Raw genomic sequence first — 20599 nt, forward strand, 5'->3', positions numbered from 1 at the left:
TTGCCGGAACTCGGGAGTTATGTGGTTCCCGGACAATCCTGCATCGAAGAACCCTAGTCATTTCAGTTTTTGGCTTTATCTTAAAGAAAAAATTGTGATCAGAACCACAATGACTGCTTGCATGAACACACTTAACGGCAAATGTTTAACTTTGTTGTTGGATGTAACAAAGGGAACGATAAACGATATATCTTAGAAGTTAAAATAAGTTGGGAAGTATTAGGATGCCTCAATAACACAGATTAATAATATAAATACTTTTATCTATTATAATTATTAGAGTAAAATAATTAAAATTTAATAAAAAAATAATTAAAAAATTAAGTTACAGTATTTTATTTAAAAATGCACTTAAAACTAGAAAATAATTGTTCATGATGGAATCTCTCAAATAAAACGCTTGCCGTTTAATTTTGTCACAATTTTTAATTCAAATGCAAGCGTTTTATTTGAGAGATTCCATCATGAACAATTATTTTCTAGTTTTAGGTGCATTTTTAAATAAAATACTGTAACTTAATTTTTTAATTATTTTTTATTTTTAACTTTTCAGTTATTAAATTTTTTGACCACCGAGAACCACATAATCTAATTATAGCCAATTTAGGCCGAAAATGTGGATGAAAACTTTAAAATGCCTGAAATTGTGTGGTACCATTATATAATGGCTATACCAAAACCTGGACTTATGCCCAAAATTTTTGTTGGGAAGTTTCTGTACCATTGAGAACCCCAAATGCCAAATTACAGCCAATTCGGCCTAAAAATGAAGATAGAATCCTTAAAATACTTTAAATTGGGTGGTACCGCTATATGAGGGCTATAAGAAAAATTTGACCCATATTGGTTTTGGTTTATATTCATGTACTGTCATCCATATCTGAAAAGTGTGCAAAGTATCAGTTCGATTGGTCAACTGCAACTGTGTTAAAAATGAGTTACTAGATTTGAACTAAACGGACACCAAAGCAAGTTAAATAAAACGCTGTTAAAACAAACTTACCGTATCTCCAATTTTACCCCGCCACCAACCTTTGTTGTCACCATCTTTGCCTATTACTAAAACTTGGCAGCCAGTTTTTAGTGCCAGCTGATTATTGCCTTTGGGTTCAAAATCATATATGGCGGTTGCCAAGACTTCGCGATAGGGCCATTGCAGGGATTGATTTAAACTAAAAACAAAAGCAAATACTATTAGCAAAAATTAAAGAAAAACAAAAACATTGGCACTTACCCGGCAAAATTTTCACCTAAATCGTTACGTTCATAATACGATACTAATTCAACAATATTCTTAAAATGTCGCCTCGATGAGAGACAATACGCAATACTATCACCCGAATGATCTTGATTAATTTTCATATGTTTAATGACATTATCATCGGTTCTATGAAATGGAAAAGAAATTTATGAATGGAGAACTTTTTTTAAAGAAATTTAGGAAAGAGTATTTTCAACAACTTACTTTAAACTTAGAGCATACATAGTTTCTTTGGGATTTGAGGCACCTTGAGGTCTCACCCTCAATAAGTATGTGCCAACTCGCCGATGTTCCAGCCTAGCTTGGGCTGTTTCTCTATCCATATTGCCAACGAACCTAAAATTGAAGAGATAATTTTGAAAATACATGCATATAACAAAATATGACGTGTGGAAATGTAAGTAACATAAAATGTAGCTATCCGAATATTCTGTCCATTTCAATATGTATAGTATGTACCCGAGAATGACTAGGACCTATTTCAGAATTTGAATGTCTATCATTGTGAAATTGTTTACATGAATACTAAGTTCCGGTCCATACTAGAGAAATGTCATTAAAATAAGTCATTCTCAGATCGAGTTCACCACTACCCCCACTCGACTCGATCTAAGAACGTATATTTTTATAAAAGTTCTTTCATGAAATTATGGACCGGAACTATCTTAATGAAAATTAAAGTATTAATGGGGATCACTCGATATCAAATGTAATAGCTTCCCGAGTTGTGTTGTTTATAAACTCACCAGTTGAATTGGGCCAATTGTCGATCACACACTGGCGGTGGTATGGCAACAACATTTTGTTTACAGCGACCTGTTGATGATATGCAACCTTTATGTACGGCAATTTCACAGACCTTACAGCGATAGCCCTAAAACAAGAAATAAAAACAACATATTATTGCCATGGCTACCAACCCACAAGTAAGCAATACATACCTGATGTATACGACCTTTTAAAAATTTCGAACAATGTCGACATGTTGTGGGTGCATCAAAGGTGAAAATTTCCATTTTGTGGTCCGTGTTACGACAACCCGGTGGATCCAAATTTTCCCTGCAAAATTTTATAGATTTAATTAAAAAACATTTTACACCTATTCTAATTACTACCACTCACATTGCTTCAGTTAATGCCTTACGCCATTTATCACGTTCGGGTTCTGACTTCAAGTATAATGTAAATGCTGTTTTGCCCGATTTACGTGCCAACAGCAATTGATATTTAAAACGTGAATCACGACCAATGGTACGCCTCGAATGACTCTGCTCGACTTGATATTCAGCCAAATTGTGTGAATCACGAAATGTGTATTGCATATCGCCGGTTTTCATGTGTGCGGGTTTAACCAAAATTAGAATTTTATCGAAAACAAAAGCGTAACGCAGTTTGGTTTTTTGATCTTCATGGGCCTTGATATGCAATTCACCATCGAGCAGTAGCCGACCATATTGTAGTAGATCATTACCGTTTTGTAACAAATGTAAATCAACAATGCTGTCCTAAAATGGAAATAAACAAAAAAAGAATTAAACCATACATATCAAAAGGTGAAAGGCCATAGTTATTTTTATCAATCTTACCTTAACTTTTTGTATAATAACCAAATGATCGGAATCCCTTTTAACTTCATTAATATATTGCGATACATCAATCATGGCCTCTTTAGCTCTTTCTAGGGAACGATAGTCTTCATGGGCCTTAAACATATAGAGAGATAAAGGGATTTATTAATAATAAATTATTGAATTTAAAATATTGCTACTAACCGGTGATGTTTCCTTAACTAATTTGTCTAATAGTAAATGGTATTTTAAGATACGCTGCATGGGTACTGATAAAATGTCCCTTAATTGCAATTTGCCCACATTATATTCACGTTCACATTGCTGGAATAAAAATATATAATTAAATATTAATAATAAAAGCATTACTAAGATTAACCTAGCTTTTAATAGCACTTAAAATAAAAATAGGATGAATTCCCAATGGCGAAATGTGTATTCCCGTAATAATTCCTGGTTTTTAATTTGTAATTAAAATAGAATGTTGGTGACAGAAAGGCTAGTTGTTATAGCGATGCTAATATGTTGTTTTGTATATTTTATTCAGTCATCTGGTTCTCTGTATCCAGATTCAACAAATCTGCAACCTGGACTAGCTGCGTCCATAAAGAAACTGGAGACAAGTGAGCGGGGTTAGCTCGGCAGCTAAAAAAAAAACAACATGTCGTGCGGTTCCCATTCATATGCGGGGTATGTGTTGGTTATCGTGCTATCAATTGGGGCCCAATATGAATTGACACGGCTACATGGTCCGGATCTGAAGTGGACAAAACCGCTCGTGTTTGCCTTGGCAGCTGTCGTTCTACTACTGCTATGGATGGGGAATGGTCTCCGACTACGGCATTCACACTGTATCTTTGTATTGCCTGCGCAACTGCACCGCTGTGAATCCTATTCAAACCCGCCTTATAGGCTAGAGCCTCTCGCTTATACCTTTGGACCTCTCTCCAAATCCTGAAGATCTCTCCTTACGTGCCTGGGTGGAAGAAGTCTTTCAAATAATGCATCGACAATATATTTCGGTGTTGATGAAGATGGTCCACTGGTGTCATGAGGAGCCATCCTGTTGCAGTCCTCAGGGCGGTATACTGGCAGGTTTGAATATTCTTCTACTGAATTGCGCTAACAATTGCATACCACAGTGGCGCCGCATAGCTTATCACAGACCGGCCTATTGCTTTTTAAGCGGTCAACAAGGTTTCTTTGTCAGCGATATGAGAACTTTGTTCCTACTTTTGATCTTGTTGCTAATAGCTGTGGCTTGCGCGGACAACTTTAACATGCTGTCAAACGTTACACCCAAATATCTTGGGTTAAATTAGTGTTCAGAACCAGGCCTCATTTCAGCCGTCCTGGTGGTGAACAGTGTGGCAGTGAATTTAGCTGCTGATATCTTCATATTCCTCAGATGGAAGAAGTGCAATTAGTCAGCTGTGTAGACATATAACCTATCACGTCTAGCCACTTTTTTCGCTTACGTTCCTCTACTAGTCTGTTTACTTCAAGAGTATGTTATTTAACTCTTGGGTCTTCAGGGTTCGTACGAGTCCTATATTTTTGCCTTACGGGAAGTGCGATAAAAGGGTTCTCGTTTTTTCTCAAAATTAAGGACTTAAAAAGGATTTATACGTATTTCTATTTACCTGCACCAATTGCTCTATAATTTGATTCTTTTTACAAATATCAGCCAGGAAATCAATAGCTCCCAACAGACATGAACAATATTCACCATAGATGAGGAATGGTTCACGAAATTCCAAAAATACTTGACCCATTTTCATTTTGGCATGTGGTTGTAAAGAATCCCGAAGCTTATCCAAAAATTTTGTGTGGATATCAGCCAATTCCTGTAATAAAATAAGGTGTTCATTTTTATTTCAATTTGTAGAACAATTAAATGTTAAACACTTCAACTTGCCTTTATTCGTGGAAATATTTGTCGAATATCATCAGGTGTAAGATACCGTTCCAATGGTGCCATAAATTTCATTTTCAGAGCATTTAAAACATCCAAATAATTTGATTCTGTATCGATTAGTTCCCGTATAACATAATCACGTTGTTCAAAACTAGTGGCGGATGTAATCTATGGAAATTGGAAATACAAATTAATTAATATCTGATATAACTGTTGAACTGCAAATACCAAAGGACATAAACGTGCCACTCTATATTCTTATGCTTACAACAAATATTTATATTTAATAAAAGCTTGTGCTATTTTGAAAGAAACAAAAAAACTAAGAGAAAATATATAAAAAAACAAAATTATAATACCTGACTTCTACTCGTTCTTTGTAAAGCACATAAATCTTGATAGACTTCTTCCTCTTTTGTATTAATGTGTTCATCAACATGACCATTACATGCATTATTATCGGTGGTACTATATAATTTTTGGTGGGTACGAACACAAATTCAATATATGATGGTGGGGAAACATAAAAGTTGTTAAATAAAATATAAGCATCACATTTTTTGGTTTTGTTTTCACATAAAAAGAAAAGAAAGAAAAAATATATAAAATAAATTATTTGTATATATAAAGAAAATAGTTAAAAATTTATTAATAAATTAAAATAAAATATACGTTAACGCCAATAACTAGCTACATATGGTAAAACGATTACATGTTAGTTATCGATAACTACAAACAAATATAATCGAAGCAATGCCATCTCTAGTTAACAGAGATAATAAAGAAAATACAGGAGAGAAGAGAATAAATGAATAAACAGCTGTTCTACGAGAGAGCATAATATTATTTTTAGCTGGAAAACACAAACAACAAAATGTAAACAAATGAAAAATTATTCTCAGAATAAAGAGAAGGAACACACTTGCTCTCCCACATACTCAACCCAAAACGCGACACACTCATTTGAAAAATTAACCTCAAATTGAAAAAATGTGATAAAGATTAAAGATGAGAACAAAATTCACTTGTCGGCAATGATGGCGACGGAATAAATTTGATGTTCTCCACTATTAAATCAATAAAAAAGTACAAAATAAACAAATCATACATATATTAAAAAGAAAAACAAAGTATTGATAATGTCTACTAAGCAAAAACATCAAAAGTAAAAAAGCAAAAAATCGTCCCCATAACAAGCATTGGAAAAGAAGAACTGCAATCAGAACAAAGCAACAGTCAACAGTATTTGGAACAGCAGACAATCAAACGACGGACGACGGAAGGACGTGAAAAATAACATGGAATTACATTCATATGCCAAGCGCAGAGCCTCCAAGAAATGTAAGTACATAGTAGTAATGCCTCCACCAAATGTCGGTTTTAAATAAAACTAATTTTCTTATTTTGTACAATAGGGACAATTGAACAAAAACGAAAATTGGTAGAGGCTCGCATTAATTATGATTCTTGGTTCAATAGTAAACCCAGCAACAGTGTAGTGCCTTGGAAGTAAGTATGGTTAATATATAAATTACATGTGTAAATATCTAAAAATATTTTCTTTTAATTTTAGGAAAGTTTTAAGTGTTGCTAAATTGGATGATTTCAATGTGTTTTTTGTTCGAAAACAATGGTCCAATATGCTTACCAGATATAAGCAGTATAAGGTAATTTGATAGCTCAACAAAATCATTTTGTGAACATGAACAACTGTTGATGTGCCAACAAATTATTAGGGAGGGTCGGTAACAAAATGTTTGTATTGTGACTGTGCTCCATATTAGATAAACAACTGAAAAACGGATAATATGGCTGACTTCCGAAACGTCAGTTGCTTTGTGTTCATGCATGAAACTAACAACTGACGTTTCGGAAGTCAGCTTATGTGTCTGTCTGTATACAAATGATCGAACCCACTGGACCGAAAGGTCTCCAAGTGGTAAACATGGTTTCACATCAATGGTGTCCACAATAAATAAGAGAAATTTGATAGGAGAGTGATGTCCCTTTGTTAAACAACGGCTGGCATAGGAAAAGAGACAGTAAACGTGGTTTGTTGTTACGACAACGTATATGAGCTGACATCAATGTTTCACATCCTCAAACGTAAACTAGATAACCTAATAAAGCTACTCAACAGGTCGCCCTGCTTACGATAACATGTGAAAAAAATGACTAAAACATATGAAGTGAATTTGTGAGGTCCGGGCGAGCATCATTTTCATATATTTACGCAGATAGTCCTTGGCGTCCTAAAGACATATATACAACACCCACATAACATCTCCGAAGGGATATGGGAGACTTGCTCTCTGAGAGAAGTCATCCTGAAGACTACTAAATTTTTGTTTGATGTTTCTGCAGCCGACCAACATGGGTATCATTGTAATGCCACGGTGTGGATTCCACCTTGCCGGTGTTTGAAACTGTCCAAGGGTGGAAGCCAAAGACCTCTCAACCAAAGGAATATTTAACCATGTATCCGGTGTTGGACCCTGCCCATAAGTGATAGTGTTAAATTCCCGACCAAAGCCCAGCCACTCATACTGCCTTGATCAGCTGTAAATATATGAGAAATATATATCGCTGTACTCAGGATCCCAAGGAGAAGCATTGGTATAAACATACAAAATATTCGGGAAAAATATTTTCAACAAGAAGCGTGTCATGCGGACGGAAAGTAAACGCAAAGAGGAAAAGTATTACGATGCACAGGAGGAGGTACCACCACAGCACTGCGCAGAAAAGAAGATTCGTTGTGTAAATCTGACTGTTCTCGAATTGCTGTTTAACATTTCCTGTATACGACCCCTTCTATCGTTACGTTGGCGGATGATTTTATGTCTCATCGTTGATGACAATCATAAAAGTGTAAACTCCTATTAAATCGATTTTACTGCCAAACTGTTTATCAGACATGGACCACGAACCAGACCACTGAATGTGCCAATTGACTAAAGAACATTTCCGATCAGTAAAACTATCCCAAGGTCCATAGGGTCACATTCGATTGCATGTTTATGTCGTCCACGCATATCACATAATCCCGAGCTTACTTCGGGTGTGGACAAAGAAATCTTGTTGTGGAGAGGAAGATTATTCATGTATGTCAGCCTTTAATATGATTTCGTTGCATAGGTATTCATTTTAACCATCAATTCCTATTGGGGAAAGAATGGAGAATTTGAAAAGAAGTGGTACACTACATACAAAAGAGTGAGCACTCAACTCCTGACGACATTAATCAGCCTTATTACGGATAGCGTAGTCGTATCCAAAATAGCAAGTTGACGTGTATTATGAATGTATTCGTACTTAAAAGCAAAAATATCAAGTTTTAAAAAATTCTTTTGGTAAGAAATATTTAATCCAGAAGAAAAACCAACTCTACAGTTTTTACAAACAAAATAATTGTTTGGCGTAGACGTTTTTGTAGTCGTTGGCGTAGTTGTTGTCGTAGGTTTATTTTTTGGTATCACGAAACATTTACTACAACGACAATTTTGTTGTCTTACAAAGTTAAAAAAAAATATTTTTTTAGTTGTAAAATAATTAGTTTCAAATCATATTTTGAACAAGAACTAAGAAATTGGCATTTCTTGAACCGTTATACGAGGACTGTGACAGATTTTCAATAGAAAATTTGTCATCTGATAAAAACACGAAATTTGTCATACCAAATGGTCTGTTTCAGTACTGGAAGAATCTACTAAATTTTTAATATTTTTCGATAGCATAAAGGAAAAATTCTTGCAGGTTCGGGAATAGACCAAAAATGAATAAAAGTAGTGAACTTATTTTAGTTATTTTTCGATATATTTCATCAATCATTGCCAAAAATTCTTTTGAAATTGACTTGTTTTTGTTTTCGTTAACAAAATCGGTCACGTCTCTTTTCTCGCATTTCAACGCCATACGTGGTATCGATTTGTCGTATCAAAAAAAAAAAAAAAAAAAATGAAAATTGGAAAGTATAATTTTGAGGTAGTAAGCGATTTTATCTATCAAGACAAATATTAATTTCAGTTTTGAAAAAAAAAAAACAATAATATTAATAAAAATAATGATATCCAATAGAGACTTCATTGTACTAAAACAGAGCAACGTGTTAGAAGTCGAGGCAGCCCAGATGACGTTTGGAAGTCTATCCCGATTTTTATTTCAGGAACAAAAGTTATTTTACATTAATGTTTTAGTAAGGTTCCAATGAATTGACATGGTTTTGTATTTTAGATTCTTAATGGATAGAACATGTATGACCTCCGCCTCAAATGTTTTAATATTTTTCCGCGGTTTGGTATAAACGGCCGCGATAAACAATCTTCTTGTTGTTTTCTTTAACCCATACATACACCCATATTTTCTTTTGATGGTATTATTCTGGTAGTCTAATCAAAATAGACATGCGTATAAGGGGGAAATAGCAAAAATTCACAAAAAGCTGAATTTTGGTGGAAAGTTAGGGTTTGCCGTTAGAAGTAACGTCTTAAAAGTCCCATCGATCCCATGTGTGCAAACGAAGTTATTCAGGATTAAAGGTAATTTTGGTAGCCTTATTCAGTTTATTTTTCTCAAAAACGGTAAGGCCTATCAGAAATCGACTCAAGTAAAAGTTGTAGGTTTAAAAATTGTCTACAAGCATGATCGTTATGACTTTTCAATAGGAGTCACATGTGGGTTAAATGAACTATTTTTGCATAAAATTACTCTAACATGGAATAACTTTACTAAACACGCTCCGATTTTGTTGTAATTTTTTAAAGATAGGTATAATTTCGCTCTTCAAGGAAACATATACATTTTTGGGGGACAGACCCGGTTACTCCGGTTATTTTAGCCGTTTCACCTGAATATGTTCGTATTTCCCTTATAAGTGCATAGAAATAAGGCGTTTTTTAGAACCGCTATATCTCATGAATGAAAAAATTATTTTTTTTGTCTACAATATTTGCTCTAGTCACTTTTTGATTTGACCCACCGTTTTCAAGAAAAAATCCCTAAGTTTTAACTGTTTTTGCACACATGGGATTGATGGGGACCTTTAGGACATTGCTTCTAATGGCAAACCCTAGCTCTCCACCAACATTCAGCTTTGTGGGAATGTTTGCTTTTTCAATGTCCAATTTGACTGTATTAAATGTTGTCTACCATTACACCACGGTGACACTCATTTACCAAATTTATTTCAATCCTTCCAAGTTATGTGTTCATTAGAGATGAAAAAATAATTTGTGCTATGGCAAAATTCTTTAAAATGGAGATATAACTTTGGGGATCTTCATAAAAAACACCTGGTGTATTTATTATGAAGCTTCAAAGTAAAACAATCCCTGAAAAGCATGGTTCTTAGAAAAAAGGCCTCTGTTGCCCTAAAAAATAAAAACCAGTATCAAAACAACTATGGAATCGTAGCTGTGCTAATTAATTGTTTTACTTTCCTTTTTTGTAGCAAACACGTCTGGATGGCATTGCTACGAACAAAGCAATTCATGCTGAAATGATTCAACGTATTAATCAAGAATGGGAATTCTTTGAAGCTATACACGCGTTTATGACACGCAAAACAACAAATCTTCATTCGTATGCAGTGACACAGAAAATTGCCGCCAATGCCGGTTATAATCACAACAACAATCGTGGAGGAGAGGAGCAGGAGAATAATGAATCAATTGCAACTAAACATTTGGATGATGGTCACGTGGAAGATGAAGGTGGCGGCGGTGTGGCTGATGCCTTACAAGCTTTAACAAGGACACATGACCTTCAACACCACCACCACCCGCATCGTGGTGATGTAAAATCATTGGCCTTGACACGAGATATAGGGTCGTCGTCTACATCATCATCTTTAATGAAATTCAAAAATGACTGTGCCAAGGAGAATATACCAAATAATACAACAATTTTGTTACAAGTTGCTGCTGCTGCTACTGGCACAGGTCCAAATGTAGTTGAGGGTATTCAGTTGTTTAGCAGCGATACAAATGAAGAATTTGAAGTGATTGGTGGTGAAGGCAATAGGGACATCAAGGACATCATTAATAAAAACTTTGGCCGTAACACCGATCACGATTTCTACTCAAAAAGGTCAGCTGTGGTAGCAGCTGCAGCTGCTGCTGCCGGTAGTACACTGCTACGTAAATTTCCCATTGAAGAGCGTCAATTACATTATTTCATGGATACTAGTGAGGAATCAATGGGCACAGAATATGTACAACATACATCATCTTTGGATAGTAGTTCTCTGCCCTCGGTTATGGAGAATATCGAGTTACACACCGAAAATGCACGTACCTTTGAAATTAAGGCTGAAAATATTTCGCATATATCTCAGGCTGCAAATACCATTATAAAACAGGAAAACTTTTCCATGACTGAAATGCCCTCTACCAGTTCGGAGAGAAATAATTCGCAACACCAAAATCATCCAACATCAACATCATCGGTATTACTTCCACCAACATCAATGGCCAACAACAACGCCACTACTAGTAGCAGCGGCGGTGCCAACAAAACAAGCGAACGTGACAAATACTATCGTCACAAACGCCGTTTTAATCGTCGCCTAGAGAAACGTTTTGATGCCTTGCTAAATGTTGTGGGTCAAATAGTTAAAACTGAATATCCCAGTGTTGATGTTCAGCCATTAATAGATACGGTGTCATCAATGGCAACGGGTATGGGCCGTATACTAAGCAGCGAATCCGAAGCCGATAATAATGATGATACTGATGAAGGTGGCAGAAATGACACTACAGATGACATTATGGCAGGAACAACACGTCCTTCAACCACCAAGAATAATTAAGTATATTTTTTTGGTAAATTTTAAAAGACCACAAAGAAAATATTGATCAACAAAAAACTTAAGTTAAAAAGAAATGATGAAATTTTAAGGCTTTATTTTTTACATCAAACAACAACAAAATTAATTATTCGAATAGGAGAAAATTTTATTTTAGAGAATTTTTTGCTGGCAAATGTTTAAAAGAATTAAAACAAAAATAATAATAAATTATCTAAACTGTTAAAGCAACCCAAATGCATTTTAAATGTTTTGTATCACCAAGCCACCAAACGTGTTTGTAAGGACCAAAACTCTCCAAGGTTGTAGCAATTGTTTTGGCTTTAAAATATATTACGTCCTTTTAAGCACAAATTTTCTTAATTTGTTTAAACATCTTCCGGATATTAATTGGCTGGCAACATCTCAGGCCACGTCCTTTTGGGCTTCTTAATAGTTAATGACGTTTAAATGTTTGTTTTTTTTTATGTTGAACAGTCAAAGGCTCGGCACCTACACCAAACCATTTTCCACACTTAACACAGACGATTTAACAAGAAATGCCACAAAGCGTATAAACAAAAAAAGTGGAGGAAAAACTTCATTTAACAGCTCCTTAGACGCCGCCGTTCTGTGCCAACGGGCTAAATGTTAAGGGAGGAAGAGGAGGTAGGAATAACAAAAAATAAAAACAACAAAACCATTTTTTGTTTTATTTGATTAACCCCACTATTTGTAGAATAAAAACAAACGTGCTGCATTAGCAAACTTGAAGCCGCAAAGGAGGAGAGAGAAGGCAGGAAGGCACCACAATTAAAAGCCGCTTGGCGGTTTTCAAAGTAATTTTTATGGGATATGGCTACCATCATCATCATTGTAACACAAGCCAAGTGCACAGAAGAAATAATGTTAACAGATTAAAAAAGTACGAACAACATAAAAGGATAAATGGGGAAAATCCTTTGTGAACATTTAGTTAAAAGGAACTTTTTGTTGTTGTCCACAATCGGTTGGGCATACGACAAGGGGCCTATTTTGCAATCATTCTCTTTTATGGCTTTAACAAGTAAGAGATATTACATTCGGTGTTGGGAAAAGTAAAAAATGTGTGTCTGTGTGGGAGAGAAAAGTACCCATGATATGTGGCCTGGATATTTATGACTTATTCGCAAAAATAGATAAGACAGTGTGTTCCAAGTAGAGAGGTATACGTCTTCTCCCCATCGCGTATGTTTGAATGAATAAAGCCTATGGTCACACAATAGTACGTACCTTTAGTCAAATTTCGGTGAAGACAAAAATGTAGCGGATCAATCCTCCTTACCCAATTGAGGTAAAAGGTCATGGCTTAATAGACCTTTTACCTTTATTTGGGATTCATATCTCAGCGAAATTAATATGACTTTGGAAGATGAAATGACGATCCGCAGGTAAAATAAAAAGTACCTATCGGAACAGTTCAGTTCCAAAGAATCATTGGATACCTCTTCTCCCAATCTTCCCATAAAAATGAAGAAATTGACATAAAACGGCGTTCCATACTTCGTCAGGCAAGAATTCGCCATGTCGACGTTCTCCCGAAGCAATATAGGCTACAACAAAGGCTACTACTCATGCTTGAGGCAAGGACAAAGAGACCCTTGTTGCTACTTATAAAGCGATCAGCAGATCTGCCATCAACTACGCCGACTCCGTTTCGACATGAGGCACACATTGGAGGGGATTACACTCTAAAATAATGTGCTACGCTTCGCTACCGCATGTGTTTAGATCAGTGGTGACCAAAAATACAATCAAAACGAAAACATGTATGAATGAATGCGTAAAAAAGCAACAAGCTAATGATGTTTATCGTTTGTTTTTGTTCGCGTACAGTGTGCGTGAGGGAGAAAAGCAAATGCAAAGACAACTCAGTGGGATCACCGAATATACTGTCTTTGCAAGAAGAGCATCCCTGGTTTAGATGACGAACGTGGACCATCTACATGAGGAGACGAAGTTACTGTCAGTGAGGCAACACAAAGTGTTGCTCAGCCGACAGTACCTCCTGGCATGCCATCACCCATCAAGCCATTAATGCAGGGAGATCACCTATGCACATTAAAGATACCAATATGTCATTCCACCGGACCTCATGGACTGTCAATAGCAGCAGCACTGAGAAGGTTGTTCATCAAACTACCACAAGCTATAGCGTGAACTGAATCCTACAGAAACATCAACAAGAGTTAAATTTGCTCAACTGCGTTCCGGATGGTCAACTCTCCTCAATGCGTATCAGTCGCGGATTATTCCCGCCGTTGTGGACATTAGCACAGAAAGCCGTCATAGCCCCCATGACACGGCGCATTTGTTCAGTTGCTGTTGTTGTGAAGAGAGGGAGATCGGGATAATGAAACACATATTCCCTCTTTTGACACTCACCCGAACAGTGAGAATATTGGAAAGAAAAAAAGGGCCTATAAAGAGCTGCATGCATTTACAGTCGGTTAGTCCAGAAGTACTCAGCGGACATAATTCAGAGAAACTTAGCGAAAATCAGAGTGAGAGAGAGATCGCAATTGACCGAATTTCTTTCTTTAAGCCAGTGGAGACAACATTGTCGAAGGCATTGGGGTATCTTGGCAAGGATAAATGCCTCAATTCCGAGATCTTGCAAGATCTCGATCCATACCTCGTGTAAGCCGCAATTCCACGGTGGCAGGTTCTATGCACTGGATTAACTTAGACTCTTCGACCGGGGGTCATAACGTCAATATTTATTTGTTTGTGTTCATATATATTTTCCACCATTGGGAGGCAATATATCCCGGAATGCCCACATCGGTGGGCTTCCGAGGCAGGACAACTGCGACAGGAGTTATGTTACAGTTTGCTGCTCTAGATTATCTCCCAGCGTCTCTCCAACTTCGTCGTCGGATTCATAGTCGTCGACGGAATAGAACAACAACAAATGCAGCATCTAACAGCAGAGTCCCGAAAATACTTCATTCCTGAAATTCAATAGCAGCGGTCTCCACAACAAAGTCAGCGAAATAGTCGATTTTATGAGCCGGAGGAATATGATGGTCGCCGCTATCTAGGAAACAAAGCTCAACGTCAAATGTAGCTTGCAACGTTGCGATGGCGAAAGGATTGTACCAAAAGCAGTATTATCCATACGTGGAATGTATGGGGGTAGCAGTAAAGTGTGGAACTGTCGAGATACTCGTAGTGTTGCTAAATGTGTACGTACCGCCGATGAATAACTGTGCCCTGCGTTGTATGCCCGATATTAGTTCGCTTTTAGAGGGCAATAACCGTCTGGTGCTAGGGGACTTCAATACCCCTCATGAACTTTGGCATTCCGTCCTTGTTAATGACCAGAGGGTTACAGCGCTGGTCGAGCAAATTGATAGCTCCACGTTTTGCACGGTGAATGAACACAATCCTACGAGGATAAGAGGAGGATGCCACAACTCGCAAGATATCACCATTAGGCCACCGGGGCTGATATAAGACTTATTCTGGCAACCCGTCATTTCACTTTGCTCAGACCATTTTCTTATCATTGTCTTCGTAAATAACCACCTGACTGCATAACCTCTGAACGCCGAGCCATGGGAAAGTTGATTGGCAAGGATTCAGAGTATTTACCAATCACCGATTCAGAGAGCTCCCCATTCACTCAGATGATCGGATAGCTGAGAGATTTTTTTGGGACATCATCACAGCTGCAACCGCTCGTTACATACCTGCTGATGGAATACCCGAAATTATACTAAATTTCCCAGCAGGAGCGGCAGGACTAGCAAATAAGGGCAATGAGCTTCGTCGTACGAACCCTGAAGAGTTAGAAAACTTACTTTTGAAGTCAACAATGCAACCAATGCAACATTGGCACAGGACTTAGTAAATTGTGGTTAAATCACTCTCGAATCCCGGAGAGAAGGATTATAGAACATCTGTTAATTTCAGCGACGTTACATTGACTTATCCGAAAAGTTGCGCGTATTAACCTATCGAAGACCTTCGATACCGTCAACCATGCCAAGCTGTTCACGAATATAGAGAAGACTTCCCTTCATTTGAGCTGGAAGTCAATTGTTTGTAGAATTCAGAAATAAGAATTCCAAGACCCGTAGAGTTGAACAGGAGTTTTTCAAGGCGGGGTGATATCTCTGAAACTGTTTAACCTCTACTTTTCTGAAATTCCACAATCTACACACGGCATAGAGATCGTAGTCTATGCGGGGAATAGTACTATCTTTGCGTCGGTTTAATATCTAAATAGCTGACTTATGAATATCAAAATATCCTTCTCTGAATCTACTGCCACACTGTTCACCACCTGGATGGCTGAATTGAAGTGCCCCATAAAGATATTGGTCGATTGTGTCCTGATTTCGACCACTAACTACTCCAAAATATTGGGTGGAAGGTTAGATAGCATTAAGTCGTTCGCGCAAGTCACAGCTATTGCGATAAGATCACAAGTAGAAGCAAAATCCTTAAGTCGCTGGCCTGCAGCACTTGGTGTGCTGACAAAGAAACCTTGTTGACCTCTTATAAAGCAATAGGCCGCTCTATGATAAGACATGTGGCGCCAGTGTGGTATGCATATGTTACCGCTATGCGGTGCAAGAATATTCAATGACAGCAATGGACCATCTTCATGAGGAGACGAAGATTTTACCGGTACATCAACACGACAAGATATTGTCGATTTAGTACCTGATGTCGTTGTTGTTGTAACAGTGTTTTTGTTATGTTTATTTGTTCGTTCCTCTGTTCAATCTGGCTCTGGGTCTATCTCCAGTTCCAGAAAAGTGGCTGCTTCGATGGAATGTAGCCACAGATCCACTGGAGTTACATGGGTAGGTTTGGCGGGGCAGTTAAAAAGGTGTTGTGTGTCGTGCGGGCCCATGCCGCATACTGGGCATATGTCTTGCACGGCGCGATCGGTTTCCGTCCAATACGAATTTAGGCGACTGCAATATCCCGAGCGTAGTTGAGCCAAAACTACTCTGGATTGTCGTGGCAGCTGACGCTCCTCAGCTGCGATAGATGGAGCATGTACTCCGAGTACTTTATTCACACTATAATTGCTTAAGGCCTTGGCAACTGCGTCCGTGTGAATGCTATTCAATCCTGCTTGATATGCTTGTTGATCTAGGGGTTCTCTCCTGTATCGTTGGACCTCTCCCTCTAGAGCATGGATATCCTTCCTGATCTCCCTGAATGGGCCGGGCCTACCCACAAGATGGTGATTGGGATGGCTCAAACGATAACATCCAAGCAGGTACTGCAACGAAAGCATCTCATTGTGTTGCTCTACAGGAAGAATTTTTGCCTCCTCATACCTGATTGGATGTTACTGCCGTGAGCATCCATGCAATAGATCTGGTGGAGAGGCTTCCCACACCAAAGCACTTCGTAGGAGATCTACATGATCTGGAGAGAGAAGTCCAAAGGTACCACGAGAACCTCTTGATCAACGAGCCTATTAGTAGGCCTGAATACCATTCACACTGATGCAGTTGCGCAGGCAGTAATAGGGAACAGTTTGAATGCTATATTCGGAGACCCCCTATCGCAGCAAAAGAACACCAGTTGTCAAGGCAAAAACGAATGGTTTTAGTCCAATTAAAGGACCTGACAAGGTCTGTAGTCCACAATATTCGTCCCTGAAGAGCCCAAGTCCCAGTAAAACCTTCCCAAAGGGGTTCAGAAACCTGACAAGACCACGCATTAGCACAACAATATGTTGTCGTTTCTGCCACAATTTAGTGGACAAGCTTCCCCCAACCGAGCACGTCAATGGATTCATGATCTAGGGAGATAGAGCGATCCAAAGGTACAAGCAAGAACCTGTAGATCGACGAGCCTATCAGGCAGGCCTGTATACCATTCACCTTAATGCAGTTACACAGGTAGTAAGTACAAATATACGGGGTGAATGCCGTACTCGGGCACCACCCGCCATCCATCGCAGCAGAAGAAAGCCAGCTGCCATAGGAAACACGATTTGTTTTAGCCCAGTTAAGAAATCTGGCTAGGTCTGTAACCCATAATCTTCGTCCATGCAGAGCTCTAAGTCCCACACAGCAGTAAAAACCTCCAAAAGGGGTTCAGACACCTGACAGGCCCATGACCTCACCGGCGCATTTGAATTCGACTTCATCGCCATCGTTATGTTAGGCAATTACCAGCCTCGAAGTAGGATGCCTTCGGATCTATAGGGAGCATATCTTATTCGTTGGCCTTGAAATTTAGGACTACGGTAAACAGATTCTCCTCACTTCTTATTAATGCAATCAAAGCTACAGAGTCGGATGCCAAATAAAATTTGCCAAAGCTCACAATTTTGCGTCCTCGGACCGTAGGCATTGAAAGGAACACGCTCATGACATTTTAAAAATATGAAATGTCATTTAATTAATTATCTTTCGAGTTGAGCTGTTATGATCTATGAGGTACGTTGAAAAATTAGGAGTCTACCGAAGTCCCTTATATCATCCAAATATGAAATTTCTTTTAAGGACATTTTGCGAAAATGGATGGAGAAGATCCAAACAAAAATATGTTTAAACAGATTTCATAGGAGGTTCATTTGGAGGACAATGGGAAGAGTGATGCGAATACGAATAATATATTTGATCACATAGCCAATACTCTTCAAACGTCAACCTCACCCACTGTCTATTTGTGACTTGGTGTCCTCTGTTCGCGCAAACGAGGTTCTGGCGACCTATCATGAGCGGTATAACTCTAACATGGAAGATATACACGCTGCACTACCAAAATATCTGTAAAAACCAACTCGAAGTACTTGGGTGATATGGTCTACAGATATCTGCGTTGTTATGGCGGACAAGGAATGGCAGCGGGTGAGCCTATATACAAGAAGTTTACGCTCGTGCTTAGACGTTGTTGAGTGTCAGGCTCTTTAAACTCTTCTTTGAGCTCACAAGCAAAGAAGAAATCCTGACGAATTTTGTCACCAAAACATGAAAGAAATTTTAATCTCCCAGGAGGTCAGAGGAATATGCCACATCTTCCCACAACTGCGGCAAGCTCCACGTGTGCGAAAGCGATCAATTCATATTCAAACAGTGTTTCAGGAACCTCTAGATGGCGTATGCTGCTTAAGGAGTTAAGCGGAAAAGAAGAAGAATATAAAACGTTAATTTAGGAAAGGAATCCCTCACTCAACTTATGAACACCTCGAGACCCACTGTTGATATCTGTAGTGAATTAGAAAGCAAATTTAGGGAACAATCCCCAAAGTCAGTGTAGGGTTCATAGTGCCTTCCTACATACGAAGGAGAGCATCTTGAAATTTGCTGCTGGTCTTTGCATATCCAACGACCGAGGTGTCTGGAAGCCTATTTCAAGTTCGATTTGAAGAAAAAATCTTAAGTTGCTATCACCGAAGTAAGTTAGCAGATTAAGGAAGGAACCTATTCTCAAAGTTAGCCTAGGGTTCCTAATACCTCCCGAAATTTAAGTTTATACCATACATTATTAGAAGAAAAAAAATAATATTGCGTTCTGTTGACCCCTTACAATTCGTTGTAAATTTAAGTACCATAAATCGTACTGTCCACAACATTCCATCTCTGGTTGCTATAAAAAATGAATCGAGCAGAAAACAACAACGAGAAAATAACAACATCTAACAGTTAAAAACCTAATAGAATGTTGTAACAAAAAATCTTTTAATTTTTTTTGTTGGATTTTTTATAGCATTTTCCCAAATGAAATAGGGTTTTTATGTAAATGGATGTGGGGGGGAGGAGGGCAAAAAAAAGAACATGGTACTATATCTAAATTGTATACAATTGTGAGTGGATTCGAGATAATCAAAGGTAGAATAAAAAGTCATTTGTTGCTTTTTTCTTGTTGTAATTTTAATTAAAGAGTAACTTAAATTGGATAGGGGGAGAGCGAGAGAGAACACATTAAATGGATTTTTACGAAGCGTATTTAATTAGCTCTGTTCCTTTACGTGCAAGAATCTTCAAGTTTCACACTTTTTACTCGAAAAGCGTTCCTTTACTTTAGACACCATACAATTCATATGGAAGTAGATTGCAACTTTTGCTACTTTTGCCAGTTTTAACATTTTCAAAAGTAAAGGAACAGGCCAATTGTTAATAAATTTAATTGTTAATAAAATGACATACCCCGCGTATACTTATCGTCATACAGTATACGCCCCCTAATCTCTAATTGTGAGGATGTTGTTTGTCAAGATTTGGATCAATTGAGGCTATTACTTATATTCTACTTATTGTGTGTCGTCTTTTACCTGAACAGTGAATATCGACCCATTTTAAAAATGAGGCCGCTATTATTTACCATTCCAAAAGAAACCATCAAACAAATTTGAGGTAAGACGTAGTGGCTGATGTATATAGTCAGAGATTAAAAAGGAGGATCCCAACTTTTTTCTTGGCAAATGGCCACACCCCTCCTTGGCATGACTCCCAAGCTAGATAACACCAAACATTTTGCAACGGTGGTAATGTTGGCTTACACTTCCTCAGTATTTTCAGCCATGTAAAATTAGCATTATGTGGTGTCATTAGACAAACAGTTTGCACTCTTGCGGTAAAAGGAGGCCCCTCATATCATGAAACTAAATTCAGAATCGAACTGCATTCATTGATTCCCTCCCTTGTGCTCTCAGGGATGTTCGTGGAAAATAAAGATGAACGAACCCCCGTAATATTGATGACCAGCACAAGCGTTTCAAGAATCACGACCACGACCAATATTGATGTGCTCCGTTTGTCACATCCGCAACCACCACACACAAATTTCGGTGAGATGCAATCATCGTTATCAGAACACGAAACTCTTCCGCAGTCCCCCCAAACAGCAACCGCTCAAGCAACACTTAACACAAGTCTTTGCTGTTCCAATCACTGAAAATGTATCATTTTGGCAATCTTTTTTAAACGGACCCAGAGGAAGCCTGGCTTTAATGACACATACATGGAATGTATGGATGTAGCAGTCAGGTGTAGAACTGCCGAGGTAAAGTTGCTTAACATATACATCCCGTCGATTAATAGCTGTAC

At 37.9% G+C, this 20599-nt stretch overlaps 2 protein-coding genes across 5 annotated transcripts in view; one reads left to right on the top strand and one right to left on the bottom strand.

The window, feature by feature from the left end:
* The window catches only part of Vav (Vav guanine nucleotide exchange factor), a 215129-nt gene that overhangs the window by 3277 nt on the left and 191253 nt on the right, over window positions 1–20599 (bottom strand). For 3 of the 4 annotated variants that reach the window (XM_073974037.1, XM_073974039.1, XM_073974040.1), the window contains 11 exons: window positions 5107–5215; window positions 4748–4915; window positions 4473–4676; window positions 3034–3153; window positions 2848–2964; window positions 2384–2766; window positions 2203–2320; window positions 2008–2135; window positions 1466–1597; window positions 1235–1387; window positions 1004–1172 (listed from right to left, as the gene is read on the bottom strand). In XM_073974037.1, the coding sequence (XP_073830138.1) occupies window positions 1004–1172; window positions 1235–1387; window positions 1466–1597; window positions 2008–2135; window positions 2203–2320; window positions 2384–2766; window positions 2848–2964; window positions 3034–3153; window positions 4473–4676; window positions 4748–4915; window positions 5107–5215 (1801 nt within the window). The remainder of the gene's footprint in view (window positions 1–1003; window positions 1173–1234; window positions 1388–1465; window positions 1598–2007; window positions 2136–2202; window positions 2321–2383; window positions 2767–2847; window positions 2965–3033; window positions 3154–4472; window positions 4677–4747; window positions 4916–5106; window positions 5216–20599) is intronic. The other variant, XM_073974036.1, reaches the window with a different exon arrangement.
* On the top strand, window positions 5666–11783 carry LOC141397592 (uncharacterized). Its single transcript, XM_073974051.1, has 4 exons — window positions 5666–6088; window positions 6163–6256; window positions 6321–6414; window positions 10197–11783. Exons 1-4 carry the CDS (start codon window positions 6046–6048, stop codon window positions 11553–11555), a joined length of 1590 nt encoding a protein of 529 aa, XP_073830152.1. The 5' UTR covers window positions 5666–6045; the 3' UTR covers window positions 11556–11783.

Source organism: Musca autumnalis, unplaced genomic scaffold, assembly GCF_047663935.1.
Source record: "Musca autumnalis isolate F117 unplaced genomic scaffold, ASM4766393v1 scaffold_3, whole genome shotgun sequence".
Lineage (NCBI taxonomy): Eukaryota > Metazoa > Arthropoda > Insecta > Diptera > Muscidae > Musca > Musca autumnalis.